The sequence below is a fragment of the Scyliorhinus torazame genome, chromosome 7 (genome assembly GCF_047496885.1).
Source record: "Scyliorhinus torazame isolate Kashiwa2021f chromosome 7, sScyTor2.1, whole genome shotgun sequence".
Lineage (NCBI taxonomy): Eukaryota > Metazoa > Chordata > Chondrichthyes > Carcharhiniformes > Scyliorhinidae > Scyliorhinus > Scyliorhinus torazame.
In genome coordinates this window covers 163,868,740-163,887,177 of record NC_092713.1, presented here as the reverse complement: position 1 = coordinate 163,887,177, position 18,438 = coordinate 163,868,740, and the positions used below count along the sequence as shown (strand labels likewise).

Sequence of the window (18,438 nt, the reverse complement as noted above, 5' to 3'; positions counted from 1 at the left end):
ACATGTGATCGACCTGGGAGAGTGAGGGAAAGACCATAAGACCATAAGACCTAGGAGCAGAATTAGGCCACTCGGCCCATCGAGTCGGCTCCACCATTCAATCATGGCTGATATTTTCTCATCCCCATTCTCCTGCCTACTCCACATAACCCAAAGGGAAAACAAGGGGTAGACTATGACAGAGAGAGGGGGGACACATTTAACTTCTGCACCAGCACTCAAAATGTTCCAATCTCCAGTTATAACACCTGTTATAGAGATCAGTTAGAGAATTACAGAACAATGGAGAGTGGGAGAGAGAGAGAGAGGCAGTGAGCGGGAGAGAGAGAGGGAGAGATAGCGAGAGAAGGGGAAAGAGAAAGAGAGGGAAAGCAGAGACTTAGGGACAGATACTGAGGAAGAGAAGGAGACGGAGGGAGGGACGGAGTGGGAGAGAAGAGGAAGTGAAGGTGCTGACGTGGTGTGTCTGCCTCATACCATTTACATACTGAGGAACGGGCAGTGAGACTCTCACAGGCTGCAGCTTTATAAAGCAGAGCCCAGTGAAGGGAGAGTTTATCAGTAACCAGGCACAGGGACAGGAGCAGACACCATGATTTCAGCCATCCAGCTGATCTGGCCTCTGGCATTCTGCATCGCAGGTACAAATCTCTCACCTTCCTCCTGGAATATTTTCCTGCTCTCCATTTCAATCCAATTCTACTGACTTGTGATTGAAGGGAAAATGCTGAAAGCAGAGGAACAGTCAGTGTCTCCAACAATATCTCATTGTACAGGCTCTTTCTGTGACAGTTCTTACTTCACTCTGTTTCTCTATTACTCCTCAGGTATCAGTGGAGACATCACCATGACCCAGTCTCCCCCGGTGTTGTCATTGAGCCTGGGCCAGACCGCAACCATCACCTGTACGGCCAGTCAATCTGTTAGCAGTGCTGTTGCTTGGTATCAACAGCGAGAAGGTCAGAAAACGGCTCTGCTGATCTACAATGCAGCAACTCGATTCACAGGAATATCCAACCGATTCACCGGCAGTGGATCTGGAACACAATACACCCTGACAATCAGCAATGTGCAGAATGAGGATGTCGCTGATTATTACTGTCAGCAAGCTGCCAGCTACCCCCTACACAGTGATACAGAGCCTTACAAAAACCCCAATACACACAGCCCCACCTCCTCTCCTGACACTTCCCAGTTTTATACAATATATAATAAACTCAAGAAAGGAAACTGAACAAATGATTCTCAGTGTCCACTACACAGTGTCCCTGTGGTGTCCACAGCTCACTGAAGGCCTCAAGTTTCCCTCTTACTCTCCATGTCCACGTATGAAGAGCAGCTGAAAGATTTATCATCCAAAATTAGAATTCTCAACTCTCCCAACAAAACACAGAGACATTGAGAGAAACAGAAAGTGAGAAAGAGAGAGAGAGAAAGCCATGAGTGGGTGAGAGACAGAGAGAGACAGAGAGAGGGTGAGAGTGAGTGAGTGAGAGACAGAGAGAGACAGAGAGAGGGTGAGAGTGAGTGAGAGACAGAGAAAGACAGAGAGAGGGTGAGAGTGAGTGAGTGAGAACAGAGATAGACAGAGAGAGGGTGAGAGTGAGTGAGTGAAGCAGAGACAGAGGTTTTTGTACAGCCCCTGTACTGGAAGCTGCCAGTGTGGTTCACGTTTGGTAAAGGAACCAGGCTCAGACTGAGTAAGTAAATCCCAATCCTCCGTTATTAACCCTTTCAATACTGAAACGTTCTCAAACACAAATGCTGAATAGTTGAAGGTGTTAGTGGGGAGCTGCAGTGAATGAAATGGTTCATTGAAGAACACTGTGTAGAACAGGGTGCCCAGCTGTATTTCTTTAGTTCCATTCCCCCCTTGAAACAGCAAGATATAAGTAAGCAGCTTTTACCCACCGTGTCGAGGAGATCTGGACGTTTGCAGACTGTGTTCACATTCCTGGACCATGGAGTGAAATCACTCACTGGACTCCTGTCAGTCTCCGTGTGACAGACACGGGCAGAGTTTGATGTGAGCTCTGGCTCTCTGTCACACTCTCTGATATAACTGATCACAGCAGCAGCAGCACAGTGAGACAGCGAGGTCCCACTTCCCCCAGCTTTAACTCTGCTCTCTCCACTCCCTGCTTATCTCTTAGCAAAGTTCTGATGACAAACAGGTCCAGCAGGGCTCACAGTCCAGTGGCTTCAGTGTTCCAGACTTTTGGGGAGACTCTCAGTTACTTTCCCTTTGGGTCGAGTTCAGTCCAATATTTATTCCTGATCCAATATTCCTGAAAATCCCTGGAGATATTTTATTGTTTGATGTGATGTGTGATCTCTGACGGGACCAGCATTTATTGCCCATCCCTAATTGCCCTTGAACTGAGTGTCTTGCTCGGCCATTCCAGAGGACTTTTCAGAGTCAACACATTACTGCGGATCTGGAGTCACTTGTCGCCCAGACAAGGTCAGGATGGCAGATTCCCACTTCTGAGGTGAAATTCTCCGGAAACGGCGCGATGTCAGCCGACTGGTGCCCAAAACGGCGCAAATCAGACGGGCATCGCGCCACCCCAAAGGTGCGGAATGCTCCGCATCTTTGGGTGCCGAGCCCCAACCTTGAGGGGCTAGGTCGGCGCCGGACGAATTTCCGCCCCGCCAGCTGGCGGAAAAGGCCTTTGGTGCCCCGCCAGCTGGCACGGAAATGACATCCCCGGGCGGTGCATGCGCGGGAGCGTCAGCGGCCGCTGACAGCTTCCCACGCATGCGCAGTGGAGGGAGTCTCCTCTGCCTCCGTCATGGTGGAGACCGTGGTGGAGGTGGAAGGGAAAGAGTGTCCCCACGGCACAGGCCCGCCCGCCGATCGGTGGGCCCCGATTACGGGCCAGGCCACCGTGGGGGCACTCCCTGGGGCCAGATCGCCCCACGCCCCCCCCACAGGACACCGGAGCCCGCCCGCGCCACCTTGTCCCACCGGTAAGGTAGGTGGTTTCATTTACGCCGGCGGGACAGGCATTTTAGCGGCGGGACTTCGGCCCATCCGGCGTGGCGCGATTCCAGCCCCCGCCAAATCTCCGGTGCCGGAGACTTCGGCAACCGGCGGGGGCGGGATTCACGCCAGCCCCCGGCGATTCTCCGACCCGGCGGGGAGTCGGAGAATCTCGTGCCAGATCCACACAACCCATAAATTAACTTTTAAAAATGGCCTGAACTCCACTTTCCTGCCGGTCCCCAGAACCCTTGACCCCCCTCGTCAATCAAAAATCTGTCTAACTCAGCCTCAATGTCTCAGATTCAATGTCCCAGCATGCACTGCTCTCTGGGAAAGAGAATTCTAAACACTAACAACCCTCTGAGAGAATAAATTCCTCCTCATCTCCGCCTTAAATGGAAATCCCTTATTTTTAAACTGTGTCCACTAATTCTAGATTTCCCTTTTCAGACTCTGTATCCTCCTCACAACTTGCTTTCCTACCTATCATTTTATCATCAGCAAATTTAGCTACAATACTGTCATTCCCTTCAACCAGCTCAATAACATAGATTGTAGAGTTGAAACCCCAAACAACAGCCATCTTCCTTTGTGCTGGGTATGACCCGACCAGCGGAGAGTTTTCCCCCTGATTCCCATTGACTCCAGTTTTGTTTGGGCTCCTTGATGCCAAACTTGGTCAAATGCTGCCTCGATGTCAAGGGCAGTCACTCTGGCCTCACCTCTGGAGTTCAGGGGCGGGATTCTCCGGGAGGGGAGGCTCCTTCACCGGGGGGGGGGGGGGCCGCCGATGGGGTCTGGCCCATGATCGGGAAGGGAGCACTGGAGCGGCGTGAACCTCTCCAGCGCCGTGCTGGCCCCCTGTGGGCCAGAATCGGTAGTCCCCACGCCCGTTTTGCGCCGTCGTGGAACACGACTGCGTTCCACGACGGCGCGAACGGAGAATCCCGCCCCAGCTCTTTTGTCCATGTTTGAACCAAGGCTGTAATGAGGTCAGGAGCTGAGTGACCCTGGCAGATCCCAAACTGAGCGTCAGTGAGCAGGTTATTGCTGAGTAAGTGTTACTTTACAGCACTGTCGAAGACAACACCCTTTGAGCGGATTTCAATGCAAAAATGTCTCGGTTAATTTGTGGCGGGTTTTTCAGGGAGTTTCCCGTCGGCTCCACCAGCGAGCTCCCCACCGCTATTCAATAACACTGAGTCACTTTTTGGCCCCTGGGGAGTTTCTCACCGTTTTGCCCACACTTAGAATTTTTTTTGCACGGTGGATCTGAACTCAGAGGTTGGACCCCCATTTTGAAAGGGTGTCCCAATCTTTAAGTGAGCTTGTCCCCCCCCCCCCCACCCATTGGCAATGTCACCCCCCCCCCCCCCCCCACACACATATGGGCACAGCCCCGCCCCCCCAAGTCAGGACAGCCCTCTACGGGGTCCCTGAGGGTCCCCCAATCTTCAAGGCCCCCAAGCCTCCTTACTGCACCCCTTTCTTTTAGGACCCCTACCCATCACCCACCCAATCTCCCGGATGCCCCTACTTACCTGCCTGTCACTCCATCACTCTGCAAACCCCCCACTCCACCCTCATTTCATGGGCCTGCCCCACTTGTCCCCTGACCCTTGGCAGTGCCACCCTGGCACTGTCATCCTGGCACCCAAGCAGTGCTCCTGCTGGCTTGGCAGTGCTATTCTGGCACCTTGGCAGTGCCGGGGTGGCAGTGCCAAGGTGCCTGCATTCCAGGGGGATGGCCGGGGAGCCAACTTGCACTTACCCTGACCACCCTGGTGTCTCTGGTGGCCTGGGAGACCCACCCCCCCTGGTGGCCTGGGAGCCCCCCCCCCCCCCCCCCCCCCCCCACCCCCCGGTGTTGGTCTGCCTGGTCTACGTTTGGCACACGGCTGCAGCCTCCCGGGGGAAGCCAAGGAAATTACGGGAAGCTGGTGGATCCTGCGCAGGTAGGTCGTAGGTAGGTTTACGACATACTTCCATGAGCGTCATTCGTTCCTGCCCGTTTGGGGCGGCGTTCCAACTCTGCCATCTCGCGGGGCGTCGGAGAATCCCAGGAGGCACGGAGCCTGTCGGAAAGCTCGCTACAGGCCTCTCCCGGCATTCTCCGGCTGTGTTGCGTCAAGCGAGAGCACAACACGGCTGGAGATCAGCTCCCAATGACTAAGTGCTATTGAATAGCGGTGGGGTCTCACCGGCAGACCCGACGGGAAGCTCCCTGAAGAACCCGCCACAAACAAATTTTTCCAGAGGATCGCACCCTTACTATTTTTTTTACCACTTTGAAGCTGAACTCAGATATTGGGCCACCATTTTGAATGGGTGCCCCAATCTCTAAGTGAGCTTCCGGGTCCCCCAGATCCCCCACCCACTGGCAATGTCATACCCCACACTCATGGGCACTATCCCATACCCCCCCAAGTGAGGACACCCCGCTATGGGGTTCCTTGGGGTCCCCTCTCTTCAAGCGCTACAAGTTCTCTTCCAGGAACCCCACCTACCATGTCCCAAGCTCCCAGAGGCCCTTGCTTACCTGCCCTGAGCACCCCTACCTTGCAAACCGCCCTCTCCTTTCTTTTTTAAAGATACATTTAGAGTATCCAATTCTTTTTGTTTCAATTAAGTGGCAGTTTAGCGTGGCCAATTCACCTACCCTGCACATGAGACCCATGCAGACACGGGGAGAATGTGCAAACTCCACACGGACAGTGACCCGGGGCCAGGATCGAACCTGGGTCCTCAGTGCCGTAAGATAGCAGTGCTAACCACTGCGCCACCATGCAGCCCTCTCCACTCTCCTTTCATGGGTATGGCCCTCTTGGTTCCTGGCCCTTGGCAGTGCCACACTGGCACCCTTGCACTGGCACCCTGATAGTGCTCCTGCCAGCTTGGCAATGCCACCCAGGCACCTTGCCAGTGCTAGGGTGGCAGTGCCAAGGTGCCCACATTCCGGGGAGAGGGCCAAGGGACCATCCTGCACTGACCATGAACACCCAGGAATCTCCGATCGCCCGGATGACTCCCCGGGTGCCGTTCTGCCTGGTTCATGTTCTTGTGGACCAGCACAGATTGGCACCTGGCTGCAGGCTTCCTGGGCAGGCTGGAGCATCGAGAGAGACCGCAGTATTCTGGGTGGATAGGCCTTAAGTAGGTTTACAAACTTAGTATCTGCAAATGTTGTTTGGTCCCGCCCCTTTTGGGCGGTGTTACGAATCTGGCATCTTGCGTGACTTGGGTGAATCCCGTGAGGCACAGAGGCAGCCGGGAACTCCGCGAGAGGGCTCCCCCGGGATTCTCCGGCCGTGTTGTGCTCTTGTTTGAGTGCAACGTGGAAAATGAATCACACCCAGAAATTATGTCGTCATGGAGAGCTGAACTCAGAGATCGGGCTGTCATTTTGAAAGGGTGCCCCAATCTCAAAGTGGGCTTGTGGGTCTCCCCCAGCCCCCACCCATGGGCAATGTCACCCACCACACAAATGGGCACGACCCACAACCCCTCAAGTGAAGACATCCCGCTATGTGGTCCCTGGCGGCCCCCTCTTCAGGCCACCACAACCCCCTTACAGCACCCCCTCCCTCCAGGACCCATACCCGTCACCCCCACAATGTCCCAGAGGCCCCCGTTTACCTGCCCTGCGCACCACCGCTCCACCCTGCTTTCATGGGCATGGCTCCCCTTGGGCCCTGATCTTGGCAGTGCCACTCTGACACCTGGGCACATTTACACTGCCACCCTGGCAGTGCTCCTGCCAGTTTGGCAGTGCCACCCAGGCACCGTGGCAGTGTCAGGGGTGTAGTGTCAAGGTTCCCACATTCCAGGGGAGGGGCCAAGGGACAACCCTGCACGATCCCTGACCAACCAAAGGTCTCCAAGGGCCCGGGAGATCCTCTGCATGCCGTTCCGCCTTGCCCACGTTCTAGTGGACCAGTAATGATCAGCACGCAGCTGCAGCCTCCCCGGGGAGGCCGTAGATCGAGGGAGGCCGGATGATTCTGGATCAGTAGACTTTAAGTTGGTTTCAGACCTAATTTAGCAAGTGACATTTGGACCTGCCTCTTTTGGGCAGAGTTCCGAATCCAATGCCGCGCAGGACTTGGATTCACCCTGGATCTACCGACCGTGCTGTACTCTCGCTCAAGCGCAATGCGGCCACTGAATTGCGCCCGTTACTTTGCTGATGATTGAGAATTTTAAAAACATTTTGAGTACCCAATTCATTTTTTCCAATGAAGGGACAATTTTAGCGTGGCCAATCCACCTACCCTGCACATGTTTGCGTTGTGGGGGCGAAACCGACGCAAACTCGGGGAGAATGTGCAAACTCCACACGGACAGTGACCCAGGGCCGAGATTGAGTCTGGGACCCCGGCGCGTGAGGCAGCAGTGCTAACCATGCTACCTGATGATTGAGAGTTGACTGATGAGGCAGTAAATGTCCGGATTGGATTTGTCCAGCTTCTTGTGGGCGTGACATAGCTGGGTAATTTTCCACATTATTGAGTCAATGTCAGTTTCGAAGCTAAACTGGAACAGCTTGGCTAGGGGTATGTTCTAGAACAGATGAACGCAAGAAATAGGAGCAGGAGTAAACCATTTAGCCCATCGAGCCTGCACCATTTAATATAATCAGAGGAACGTAGGAATTAGGAGCAGGAGTAGGTAACTCAGCCCTTCGAGCCTGCTTCGCCAGTCAATCAGATCATGGCTGATCTCTTCCTGGTCTCAAATCCACCTCCCTACTGTTCCCCATATCCCTTTAACCTGGCTTTTATCAGAAATAATTTCTTCTTGAAACCATTTAATGAATCGGACCCCACCCCACTATGGGGCAGCGAGTTCCACAAATTCACCACCCTCTGCGAGAAATAGTTCCTCCTATTCTCAGTTTTAAATCTACCTCCTCTCAACCTATGTGGCAAGAAACCAATTATCACCACTTAAGGCCAAATTCCAAACAATTAACAGGAGCCGCCACACATCCAACAGCTTCCTGTCATTCAGCACATGCACAGCCATGCCTCCCTATTCCTAAGTGCTGACTGAGAGATGGGGCTTCATCAGTGGGGCGGAACACAGGGGAGCAGGTGGCCACCTTCCCCATTCCATGGCACAGTGCCCTCTCCCGCTCGGTGCCCATAGGGCCCTGGGGTTCACCTCAGGATGGAGGGCAGCTGGTTCGAGCCCCCATTACCCCTGCATCATCTGTCTCTGCCAGCCCTGGCAACTCCCTGATACCTGCACCAAGGTGTCAACGCCTCGGCGATGCCCCTCAGTGACCAGGCCATGGTCTGCAGCGTCTCGGCAATGCCCACCTGTGACGGGGATAAGGTCAGCAGAGCCTCAGCCATTCCCATCTGAGAGCGGGACATACCCCGCAGAACCTCATCAAGGTCAGCCTGGTACTGGGTGACATCCCCCAGAGAGTCTGACATTCTGTCAGGACCCTCAGTCATGGCCGTCACCGACTGTGCGACGCATTGGGCACCTTCACTAATGGTGCCGACGTCGAGCACCAGGCTCTCCACTGCGGTCGCCACGCTAGCAGTGTTGGCCTCGGTGCCACGCATTGCCGGCAACATCTCCTGTGACCGTAGCCTCTGGGACTCCTCCAATTGGCTATGGATCTGCTGGAGTGACACTGACATCTCCCTCTGAACATCCCGGCCGCTCCCTAACGTCTATATCGGCTCCGGGTAAAACCTGTTCCAGAGGCTCAGCGTCAGGCTGGGACCTGGGATCCAGCAGCCCTCCGACTGCTGCCTCGCCTGGGGGTTCCTGCCTCCACCTGATGTGCATCAGCAGCTGTGTGATGCTCACCAGATTGTGCCCCAGAAGCCTGACCACTAACGTTTCCCACCGAGGTGCGAGTATCTGTGCTGACGGCGGGTGGGGATGACAGCAGTTACGCCTCGATCGTGTCTTCCTTGGAGCTCCCCTCCGAGGTGGTCTCCTGGGAGACAGGAGAGTCGATGGGCCGGGATGGGCCCGCACCATCGGCTGAAGGACCTGAGGAAGAATGGACATGTGGTCAGTGGGGGCGGGGGGGGGGAAATTGGTCAGTGTGTATGACATTAACAACTCACATGTGACAGGTCCTCTGGGTGGGGCCCGGTGGATTCTCACCTCTGCGGCATACGCCAACCTCCGCATTGGTGACTGCTCTGTCCTCAGCCACACCAGTCACTTTCAGGGCCCACTCCTTGAAGGAGGTGAGAATTCTTATGTCCAGCCCTCCTCTGCCAGTCTGGGCCCTCTCCCAGAGATTGTGGGAGAGCTTCTCCTGCCGAGACCCAGAGAGGGAGCTGTTTTACACATGCGTGGTTCGCAATGTTGGGAAGGGTGTGTGAATCATAGAATCATAGAATATACAGCGTAGAAGGAGGCCATTCAGCCCATTGAGTCTGCACCGGCCCTTGGAAAGAGCACCCTACCTAAGCCCACACCTCCACCCTACCCCCACAACCCAATAGCCCCACCTAACCTTTTTGGACACTGAGGGCAATTTATCATGGCCATTCCACCTAACCCGCACATCTTTGGACTGTGGGAGGAAATGGAGCACCCGGAGGAAACCCACGCAGACACGGGGAGAACGTGCAGATTCCCCACAGACAGTGACCCAAGCCGGGAATCGAACCTGGGACCCTGGAGCTGTGAATCAATTGCGCTAACCACTGTGCTACCGTGCCACCCCAAGGAAGGGATGTGGGTGGGGGGCATTGAAGGGAGGGGGGGTGAAAGGAGGGTTGGGGGCCGCATGGAGGGTTGGGGGGGAGGATTGTTGTGTGGGGGTAGAATGGTCTCGGGGGAGGGGGGGATGGGCGTTGGTGTCAACTCACCCATTTTGCCCGATCTAGTTTGTTGACCTTCTTCCGAAACAGGAGGCCAGTTCTCCTGGCCACACTCCCCGAGCTCAATGCTGCTGCCACCTCGTCCCAGGCGGCACTGGCTGTCTTGTGGCTCACCCTCCGGGATCCTCGGGGTAACAGGACATCCCTCCTGGCCTTCACGCCGAGGAGCCTCCCCAGGTCTGCATCCCCGAATCTTAGGGCCAGTCGTCGCGGTGCCAGGGTTCCGAGCTGGCTGAGGTTGGCTGCTGTTTAAGTGCTGCTCGGCCTTGTTAGTGGGGGGCTGGCAAGCACGGTGCCGGTAAATCAGCTGGAGAGCAGAAGCCCGTGGGGCCTCTTTAAGTGGACCAATTAACGTTGCTGGCCTCGCCGGGCCGAGCGCCGGGAAGCTCGCGGTAGTTCCCGCTCGCTACCACACTTAGAAATCTTTCCGGAGTATCGTGCCCAAACCTGTGAACTCTTATTCTAGATTCCTCCACAAGGGGGACCATTTGGCCGACATTTACTTGATCAATCCCTTTCAGTATTTTATATACCTCGATCAGATCCCCTCTCATCCTTCTAAACTCCAGCGAGTATAAACCCAAACTGTTTAATCTTTAACTCTTTCACCCTCGAAATTAATCTGGTGAACCTCGTCTGAACTGCCTCCAATGCCACCACATCCTTCCTCCAATAAGGAGACCAAAACTGGACACACTGCTCCAGATGTGGTCTCACCAACACCCTAGACAATTGGTAGAAAACTTCTCTATTTTTAAACTCCAGTCCTTTTGCAATAAACACTAACATCCCATTTGCCTTTTTAATTCCATGCTGTACCTGCCCATCCACTTCCTGTGATTCATGAACAAAGATACTCAGATCCCTCTGCCCAGATACATTTTGAACCTGTTTTCCATTTAGATAAGAATTTGTCTTTCTATTTTTTCAGCCAAAATGGATAACCTCACCCTAATCTACATTAAACTCCATTGGCCACATTTTGGTCCAATCTCCTCGCCTACCTGTATCCCTCTGTAAAATCTTTATCTCCTCTTCACTGCCTGCTTTCCCACCTATTTTAGTATCATCCACAAATTTTGCTGTGTTACACTCTGACCCTGCTTGCAGGTCATTGATAGAAATTGTGAACAGTTGAGGTTCGAGGACTGACCCCTGCGGCACTCCGCTAGTTACAGTTCACCAGCCAGAGAAGGACCCACTTATCCCGGCCCTCTGCTTTCGGCCAGTCAGCCAATCCTCAATAATCTAGTCGTCTACCCCCAATCTCCAGCGATCATGCCGGACCTTGGTTTTCAACTCCATTTTCCCGCCCACTCCCCGTACCTCTTAATTTTCCCGAAAGACCTAAAAAATCTGTCAATCCCAGTCTGGAATATATTCAACGATGGAGCATCCAGACCCTCTGGGTCGAGAATTCCAAAGATTCACAATCCTTTGAGGGAAGAGATTTCTCCCCATCTCAGTCCTAAACGATCAGCTCCTTATCCTGAGATGGCGACCCTGTGTTTCCAATTCCCCGACCAGGGGAGACAATCTCTCAGCGTCCACACAAGTCTGGAACACAAGTCTTCAGTGCTAGTGAAGTTAAAAAATGAAATAAAAATCGCTTATTGTCACAAGTAGACTTCAAATGAAGTTACTGTGAAAAGCCCCTAGTCGCCACATTCCAGCACCTGTCCGGGGAGGCTGGTACGGGATGGGGGGGATGTGAGTGGGGGGATGATGTCAGGGCCCAGAGCCTTCGCAGTATCCAGGGCCATCAGTGTTTCTTGATATCACGCGGAGTGAATCAAACAGGCTGAAGACTGATATCTGTGATGCTGGGATCTCAGGAGGAGGCCGGGATGGATCATCCACTCGGCACTTTAGGTTGGGCTCCTCCATCATTGAGGATGGAGATATTTGTGGAGCCTCCTCCTCCAGTGAGTTGTTTAATTGTCCATCAGCATTCACGTCTGGATAAGACAGGACTGCGGAGCTTAGATCTGATCCGTGGGTTGTGGGATCGTTTAGCTCTGTCTGGCACATGCTGCTTCTGCTGTTTGACACACAGTCCTGTGTTGTATCGTCACCAGGTTGACACCTCATTTTTCAGCCTGTCTGGTGCTGCTCCTGGCGTGTCCTCCTGCACTCTTCATTGAACTGAAACCAGCAGAAAATCCACACAAACAGACCCATGTGTGTCTGATTTGTCTGTGTGTTTATTAGATGTGACTGAGCAGATAGCAGGAGTTTCAGCAACAACAAAGATGTTTCTCTGGTTCACCTCCCACTTTCCCCATTGTAGTACCCTCAATAATGACACAGGAGTGTGGAATGGTAAATGAAGGCTTTAATAAGCAGAGAACGAGCCAGTTACAGAGACGTGTGCTTACTGAGTGCCGCCTACAGGGCGTCATCTTATATACGGCTCCCTGGTGGGCGGAGCCAGAGGCGGAGTCCCCCAGGGTTTCAAACGTCGTCTTAAAGGGGCATCACCTACATGGTGTTAAGAGTACAGTAACCATTCATCACACCCATCCACTTAAAAAATCCTTACGGGGAAAGGGCTCAGCTCCTGCCATCGACTGGTTAAATGTCCCCCCTCTAGACTCCAGGCCTCCCATAATCTGCTCTCCATCTCTCTCCTGAAGACACTCTCTCTGGCTGGGGAACAGTTCCACCCTCCCCAAGTGGCCTCATTCCTCCAAGTGTGAGGCAGGAGGGTGAACATGGCAGCCTATTGGAGCGTAAGGTGTCAGCCGTGCCTCAGTGGGGAGCACTCTCGCCTCTGAGTCGCAACGTTGTGGCTTCACCCTTGACCTCAGCCCAGTGCTGGGCAGCAAGGTTTGAAATGAAATCTAGAACCTTCTACACTGACAGCCAATCAGAATCCTTTGTGTAGTGTGTTTCTCCAAGTCTGCTCCAATGTTCTGGGATAAAGTTCTCCCAAGGTTTCCCCCAGACAGACTGATCATTAGTTCGAGCTTCCTGACCGGTTAACAGTCTCTTAAAGGGACACTGTGTCTTTAAATACTCTCACTATTAACCATTTCAGTGCTGAATTTGTCATAACCTTCTTTACAAATGTTTAAGTGCCATTCCAAAATGGTTCAACCAGCTCAACATCAAACCTTTACCTCCTGACACTGAATTATTTGAAATCCAACGGGCTGGATTCTCCGCGGGCGGGGTCTCCATTTTGCCGGCAGCCCGGGGGTTCCCGACGGTGTGGGGCTGCCCCACAATGGGAAACCCCATTGACCAGCTGGCGAAACAGATCATCCCGCCGGCGTGCTGAATCAGATATTAAGAATGTCCAAATTAATTAACAGCACGTCTTTCGTGACTTGTGGGAGGAAACGAGACCACCCGGAGGAAATTCTCGCAGACATGGGGAGAACGTGCAGACTCCGCACAGTGACCGAAGCTGGGAATCGAACCTGGGACCTTGGAGCTGTGGAACAACAGTGCTAACCAGTGTGCCACTGTGCCGCCCCCAGGAGGGATTGTTCCCGACTGGTTAAAAAATAGTGGGCAGCACGGTGGCACAGTGGCTATCACTGCTGCCTCACGGCGCCGAGGTCCCAGGTTCAATCCCAGTCCTGAGACACTGTCCGTGTGGAGCTTGCACATTCTCTCCCTGTGATTGTGTGGGTTTCGCCCCCACAACCGAAAGATGTGCAGGATCGGTGGATTGGCCACGCTAAATTGCCCCTTAATTGGAAAAAATAAATTGGGTATTCTAAATTTATTTTAAAACGTGGTCCCCGGAATGGATTGTCAGAATTCTGCATCATCTACACATTGACACTCATTTGATCCAAGTTAATATTCGGGAAGTTGAAATCCTTGAAAAAGGCAGCGATTAAAATTCCTTCTCTTCTCTTTCAGGCCGTGAGAATTCACAACCCACGCTGACCCTGCTTCCTCCCTCCCCGGAGGAGGTCAAGACCAAGGGCACTGCCACCCTGGTGTGCCTTGCCAATCACTTCTATCCCGATGAGGTGGTGGTGGAGTGGAAGAAGGACGGTGCAGCCATTTCGGACGGGGTTCAGACCAGCAACTACCTGCGAGCTTCGGACAACACCTACAGTGTCAGCAGCCTGCTGACCCTCTCTGGCTCTGCCTGGGAGTCCAACGCCCGCTTCTCCTGTGCCCTCACCCACGTGAGCCTCTCCTCTGCCCTCAGCAAGAGCATCAGGAGGTCAGAATGTGCGTAGAGTGTTAGAGACAGTCCACAGAGGAGACACAACTTTAAATAGAACAGGGGTGAGCTGGGAGGGCAAAGGTCATTGTCAGCACTGAATTACAACTCTCTTCCTTCTCGGGACTGGGTCCGAGACACTTCTGAGGGTCAGAGGTTAAGACAGGATTTTGGGAATGTGTAGAGGGATCTTCGCTCCGTATCTAACCTCGTGCTGTACCTATCCTGGGAGTGTTTGATGGGACAGTGTAGAGGGATCTTTACTCGGTATCTAACCCCGTGCTGTACCTGTCCTGGGAATGTTTGATGGGACAGTGCAGACTCGTGATGCCAAGTAAAACCTCTCTAAGATGCTGAAGACTGTCAGCTGTACCAAAATAATGTGACCCTCTGAAGTCTCTGCTTCAGGAAACCAGACCTCCTTCCTGCTCACCCTGCAGTTACAGTTTAAGGTTTAATCGCTGTTTAAAGGGACATGATTCTCGTGTTATTGAGAAAATCTCCACAAGTGTTTTAATGAACCTTCATTCTCCCTGTAAATTTCTCCAGCTTCCTCTGGCTGGGCTGTTTATTCAAGTCTTTTTTCTGACAATGTAAATCTGTAAAAGGTAATAAACATTAAGAATATTCAGTATGTGTCTCGTGTGTGCTTTGGAAATGACCCTCCTCCCCATCAGCTGATTGGCTGCATTTCATCAAGTGATTGTCATGATTGGCTGGTTCGCCTGTCAATCAATGACACATCAGCAGAAGATTGGATTCAAAGACAATTATCAATCATTTTTAAATAATCAGTTTTATCTGGAATCTCTGAGTTTACAAGATTCAAATCAGAAAAGAGACTGAAAGTTGCTGGGATTAAATCATCACAATCACAATTCTCCAACCCATATTCCCCCGTGACCTTACCATCTCACGTGGTCTCAGTACTCCCAGAGTTTCAATCACAGATAAGACCATCTCTGATCACTTCCTTGTATCACTGCCCACCCACATCCCCCTTCCACACCCCAACCCTACCCCCTTCTTTATCCATCCCTGGAAAAACCTATTCCCCAATTCACTTACAACGGCACTTTCAAAATCCCAACTATCTGTCTCTGGCCCTCCAATCACCACAACATTTCTGCAGCGACTGATTTACTCAACCTCACCCTCACCTCCACCTTTGATATCCTCGTCCCCAATAAAACCATTCCTCTCTCTCACCCTGGCCATTCCCCTCTACGGCCTCATCTCCACTCACTTAATCCAAGTGACGCAGACTTGAAAGGATATGGGGGAGAACTGGTTTATCCATCCACTGCCAGATCCGGCTGGACCACTTCAAACACTCCCGGCTCCTACTCCCATCTGCTAAAACTGCTCACTATTCCAGGATCACCCTGGAATGTAAAGATAATCCCCGGCTTCTTTTCTCCATTGCAGACCATATTCTTAACCCCCTCTCCCCTGTCCCCTCCACCCTCACCTCCAACAACAAGTGGGAGGAGCTCATGGACGTCTTTCTCACTAAGATTGAGACGATCAAATCAGCTGCCCCTGCCACGTCCCTCCCTTCCACTAGCCCGTCTGGACAAACTTCCTCTAATTCTCCCCCCTGCCCGGGCCCTGAACTCACATCTTTCTCTAGTTTCTCTCCTATCTCCCCTCATGCCCTCTCTGAGCTCATCTTATCCATGAGACCCACCTCCTTCTCTCAGCTTATCAGCTGCAGAAATCTTCATCCATGTCTCCGTTACCTCTAGGCGTGACTATTCCAATACACTCCTGGCTGCTCTCCCACATTCTACCCTCCGGAAACATGAGCTCATCCAAAACTCTGCTGTCCCAGCCTGAACTCACACCAAGTCCCGTTCCACTATCACCCCCTGTGCTCACTCACCCACATTGGCTCCTGGTCAAGCAATGTCTCGATTTGAAAATTCTCATCCTTGTTTTCCAATCCCCCCATGTCCTCTCCCCTCCCTATCTCTGGAATCTCCTCCAGCCCCACAACCCTCCGAGATATCTGCGCTCCTCTAATTCTGGCCTCTTGTACATTCCTGATCATAATCACTCCCCCATTGGTGGCCGTGCCTTCAGCTGCCTGGGCCCCAAGCTCTGGAATTCCCTCCCTAAACCTCTCCATCTCTCTACCTCACATTCCTCCTTTCACACTCTCCTTATTGTCCATCTCTTTGTCCGATCTTTGTTTTGTCTGAGCGATTGGCCCAGACCCACTGATCTCTGGGTGGTCACACCCCTAGCAACCTGTTCTTTTCTGTGATATGGCCGTTGTCATGAGATACACAGAACATCTAGTTGTTTAACTAGAATGATGATTTAGTGACAAACATATGGAAAGATAACTAACAGATAACTATACAGACAATAACTACTGTATTAATTCAATGAATTCTACTGGAACTACTCCAAGAGCGCAATTGTCCGGAAAAATTTCCAAGTGCTTAGCGAGCGGGAATTGCCACGTGTTCCCAGCGCTCGGCCCAGCGAGGCCGGCAACAATATTCAACGTTAATTGGCCCACTTAATGAGGCCTCACGGGTTGCCTTCCCCGAATGCCGGCTCGCCAGCTGATTGGCAAGGACCGCTCTCGCCAGCCCTCCGATAACAATGTCGAGCAGCACTTGCTCAACCAACCAGCCAGCTCACAATAATGGCACCGAGGAGACCGGCCCCAAGATTTGGAGACGCTGACCTGGGGAGGCTCCTGGACACGGTGGAGGCCAGGAGGGGTGTCCTGTTCCCAGAGGGTCCCGGAGGGTGAGCCACAAGACAGCCAGTGCTGTCTGGGAGTAGTCAGCTAGTCACAGTAGTGTGACCAGAAGGACTGGTCTCCGGTGTCGGAAGCAGGTCAACGACCTACACCGGCCAGCCAGAGTGAGTAGACACAAACCCCTCACTCCCTCTCCTGCCAAGGGAACATCCCCCAGGCGATCCCCAACCCTCCTTGACATCCACCCCCATAACAGTGGATCACATGTTTGGCTAACAATACCCTCTCTGTGTCCCCTCAGGCAAAGCTCTCCCATAATAAGCAGGAGAGGGCCCAGACTTGCGGTGAGAATCCTCACCTCCTTCGAGGAGCGGGCTCTGGAGGTTGTCATAATATACACCAGTATATCATGGTGCAGACACACACTGATGGACACACAGTGGGACCAATCAACATACACAACACTGCAGCCAATCACCAGTGAGAGCACACGCACTATAAAGACAGGGGACATCAGAGTTCCCGCTCTTGGGAGTAGCAGCCAACAAGGAGCACAGAGCTTGCAGCCTGCAACACAGACATTCACCTGAGTGCATCAACTGGTTAGGACTAGGCAAAGGTCTACAGTTAAAGCTGGTATCGTATTTACCCACAGTTCAAGTATGTTTAAATAGTTAACCTTATAATAAAATAGAGTTGCACTACTTCAAGTGTTGGTGACCTGTTTGTGATCCAGAACACCCAACACATCAGAGGTGACTGGTGTGGCCGAGTACAGGGCGGTCACCAACGCGGATACTGGCGGACGCCGCAGAGGTGAGGAACCACCAGGTTCCACCTGGAGGACAGCACGATAGCACAGTGGTTAGCACTGTTGCTTCACAGCATCAGGGTCACTGGTTCGATTCATGGCTTGGTTCGTTGTCTGTGCAGTGTGTGCATGTTCTCCCCGTGTCTGCGCGAGTTTCCTCTAATTATCCTCCTGGCCGAGCCCTGAATTCACATATTTCTCCAGTTTCTCTCTGTGGTAGTCTGTGTAGAGGTATTACGGTACCTGGTAATGCTGGAACACCATTTGTAGATATGGTATGCTTCCTATTGGTCAAACTGTATGGTTCCGCCCTGCTAGGTGGGGTATAAGAGCCCGTGCCGCACCAGCAGCCTTCATTCTGTACCTGAGCTGCTGGGGGAAAGCCCAGTACGCCTCCCCGACGGCTGACAAGATACGGTCTCCAACGAGACCTGGCGCCCGCTGGAGCCCCACGCACACCCCAGCCACCAGTCCCACCCTCCACTCCACCAGGACACCTTACAGGAGGATCGGTCCCTCCGCCGACCCCGTCTAGGCCCCCCCACTCACTGACGCACCCCGCAGGCGCTCGCTTCCCAGGTCAACCGTTTTCCCCACCAGCGCCGTCTAGGGGTGTCGAAGCTGCCACAGAGATCGAGGCCACGCTCCCGGAGTCACAGACGCCCGAGCCTCCACCGGAGTCACCACTGAAGCTCCGATGATCACAGAGAATAACCAGGGTCCCCGATCGACTGATTGCTTCATTTTAAATTGTAAATTTAAATCATAAATTGTAAATAGTTAATAGAATTGTAAAAGTTACAAAGCGCTGTACGGAGGTATTATGGTACCTCCATAACTAATTCTACCACGTTGCCATGATTATAGTAT

At 52.8% G+C, this 18,438-nt stretch overlaps 1 long non-coding RNA gene and 1 gene segment (V, D, J or C); both read left to right on the top strand.

Annotated features, from left to right (window-relative positions):
* Positions 1-514: 514 nt before the first annotated feature.
* Positions 515-1,234, top strand: LOC140427230 (immunoglobulin kappa variable 3-15-like). The segment is given in 2 exon segments: positions 515-641; positions 828-1,234. Coding segments are annotated over 2 exon segments (456 nt in total).
* A 431-nt stretch (positions 1,235-1,665) lies between these two features.
* On the top strand, positions 1,666-14,669 carry LOC140426666 (uncharacterized). The gene is made up of 2 exons (XR_011948257.1): positions 1,666-1,700; positions 13,726-14,669. It is a non-coding gene; the product is annotated as an uncharacterized lncRNA (long non-coding RNA).
* Positions 14,670-18,438: the final 3,769 nt, after the last annotated feature.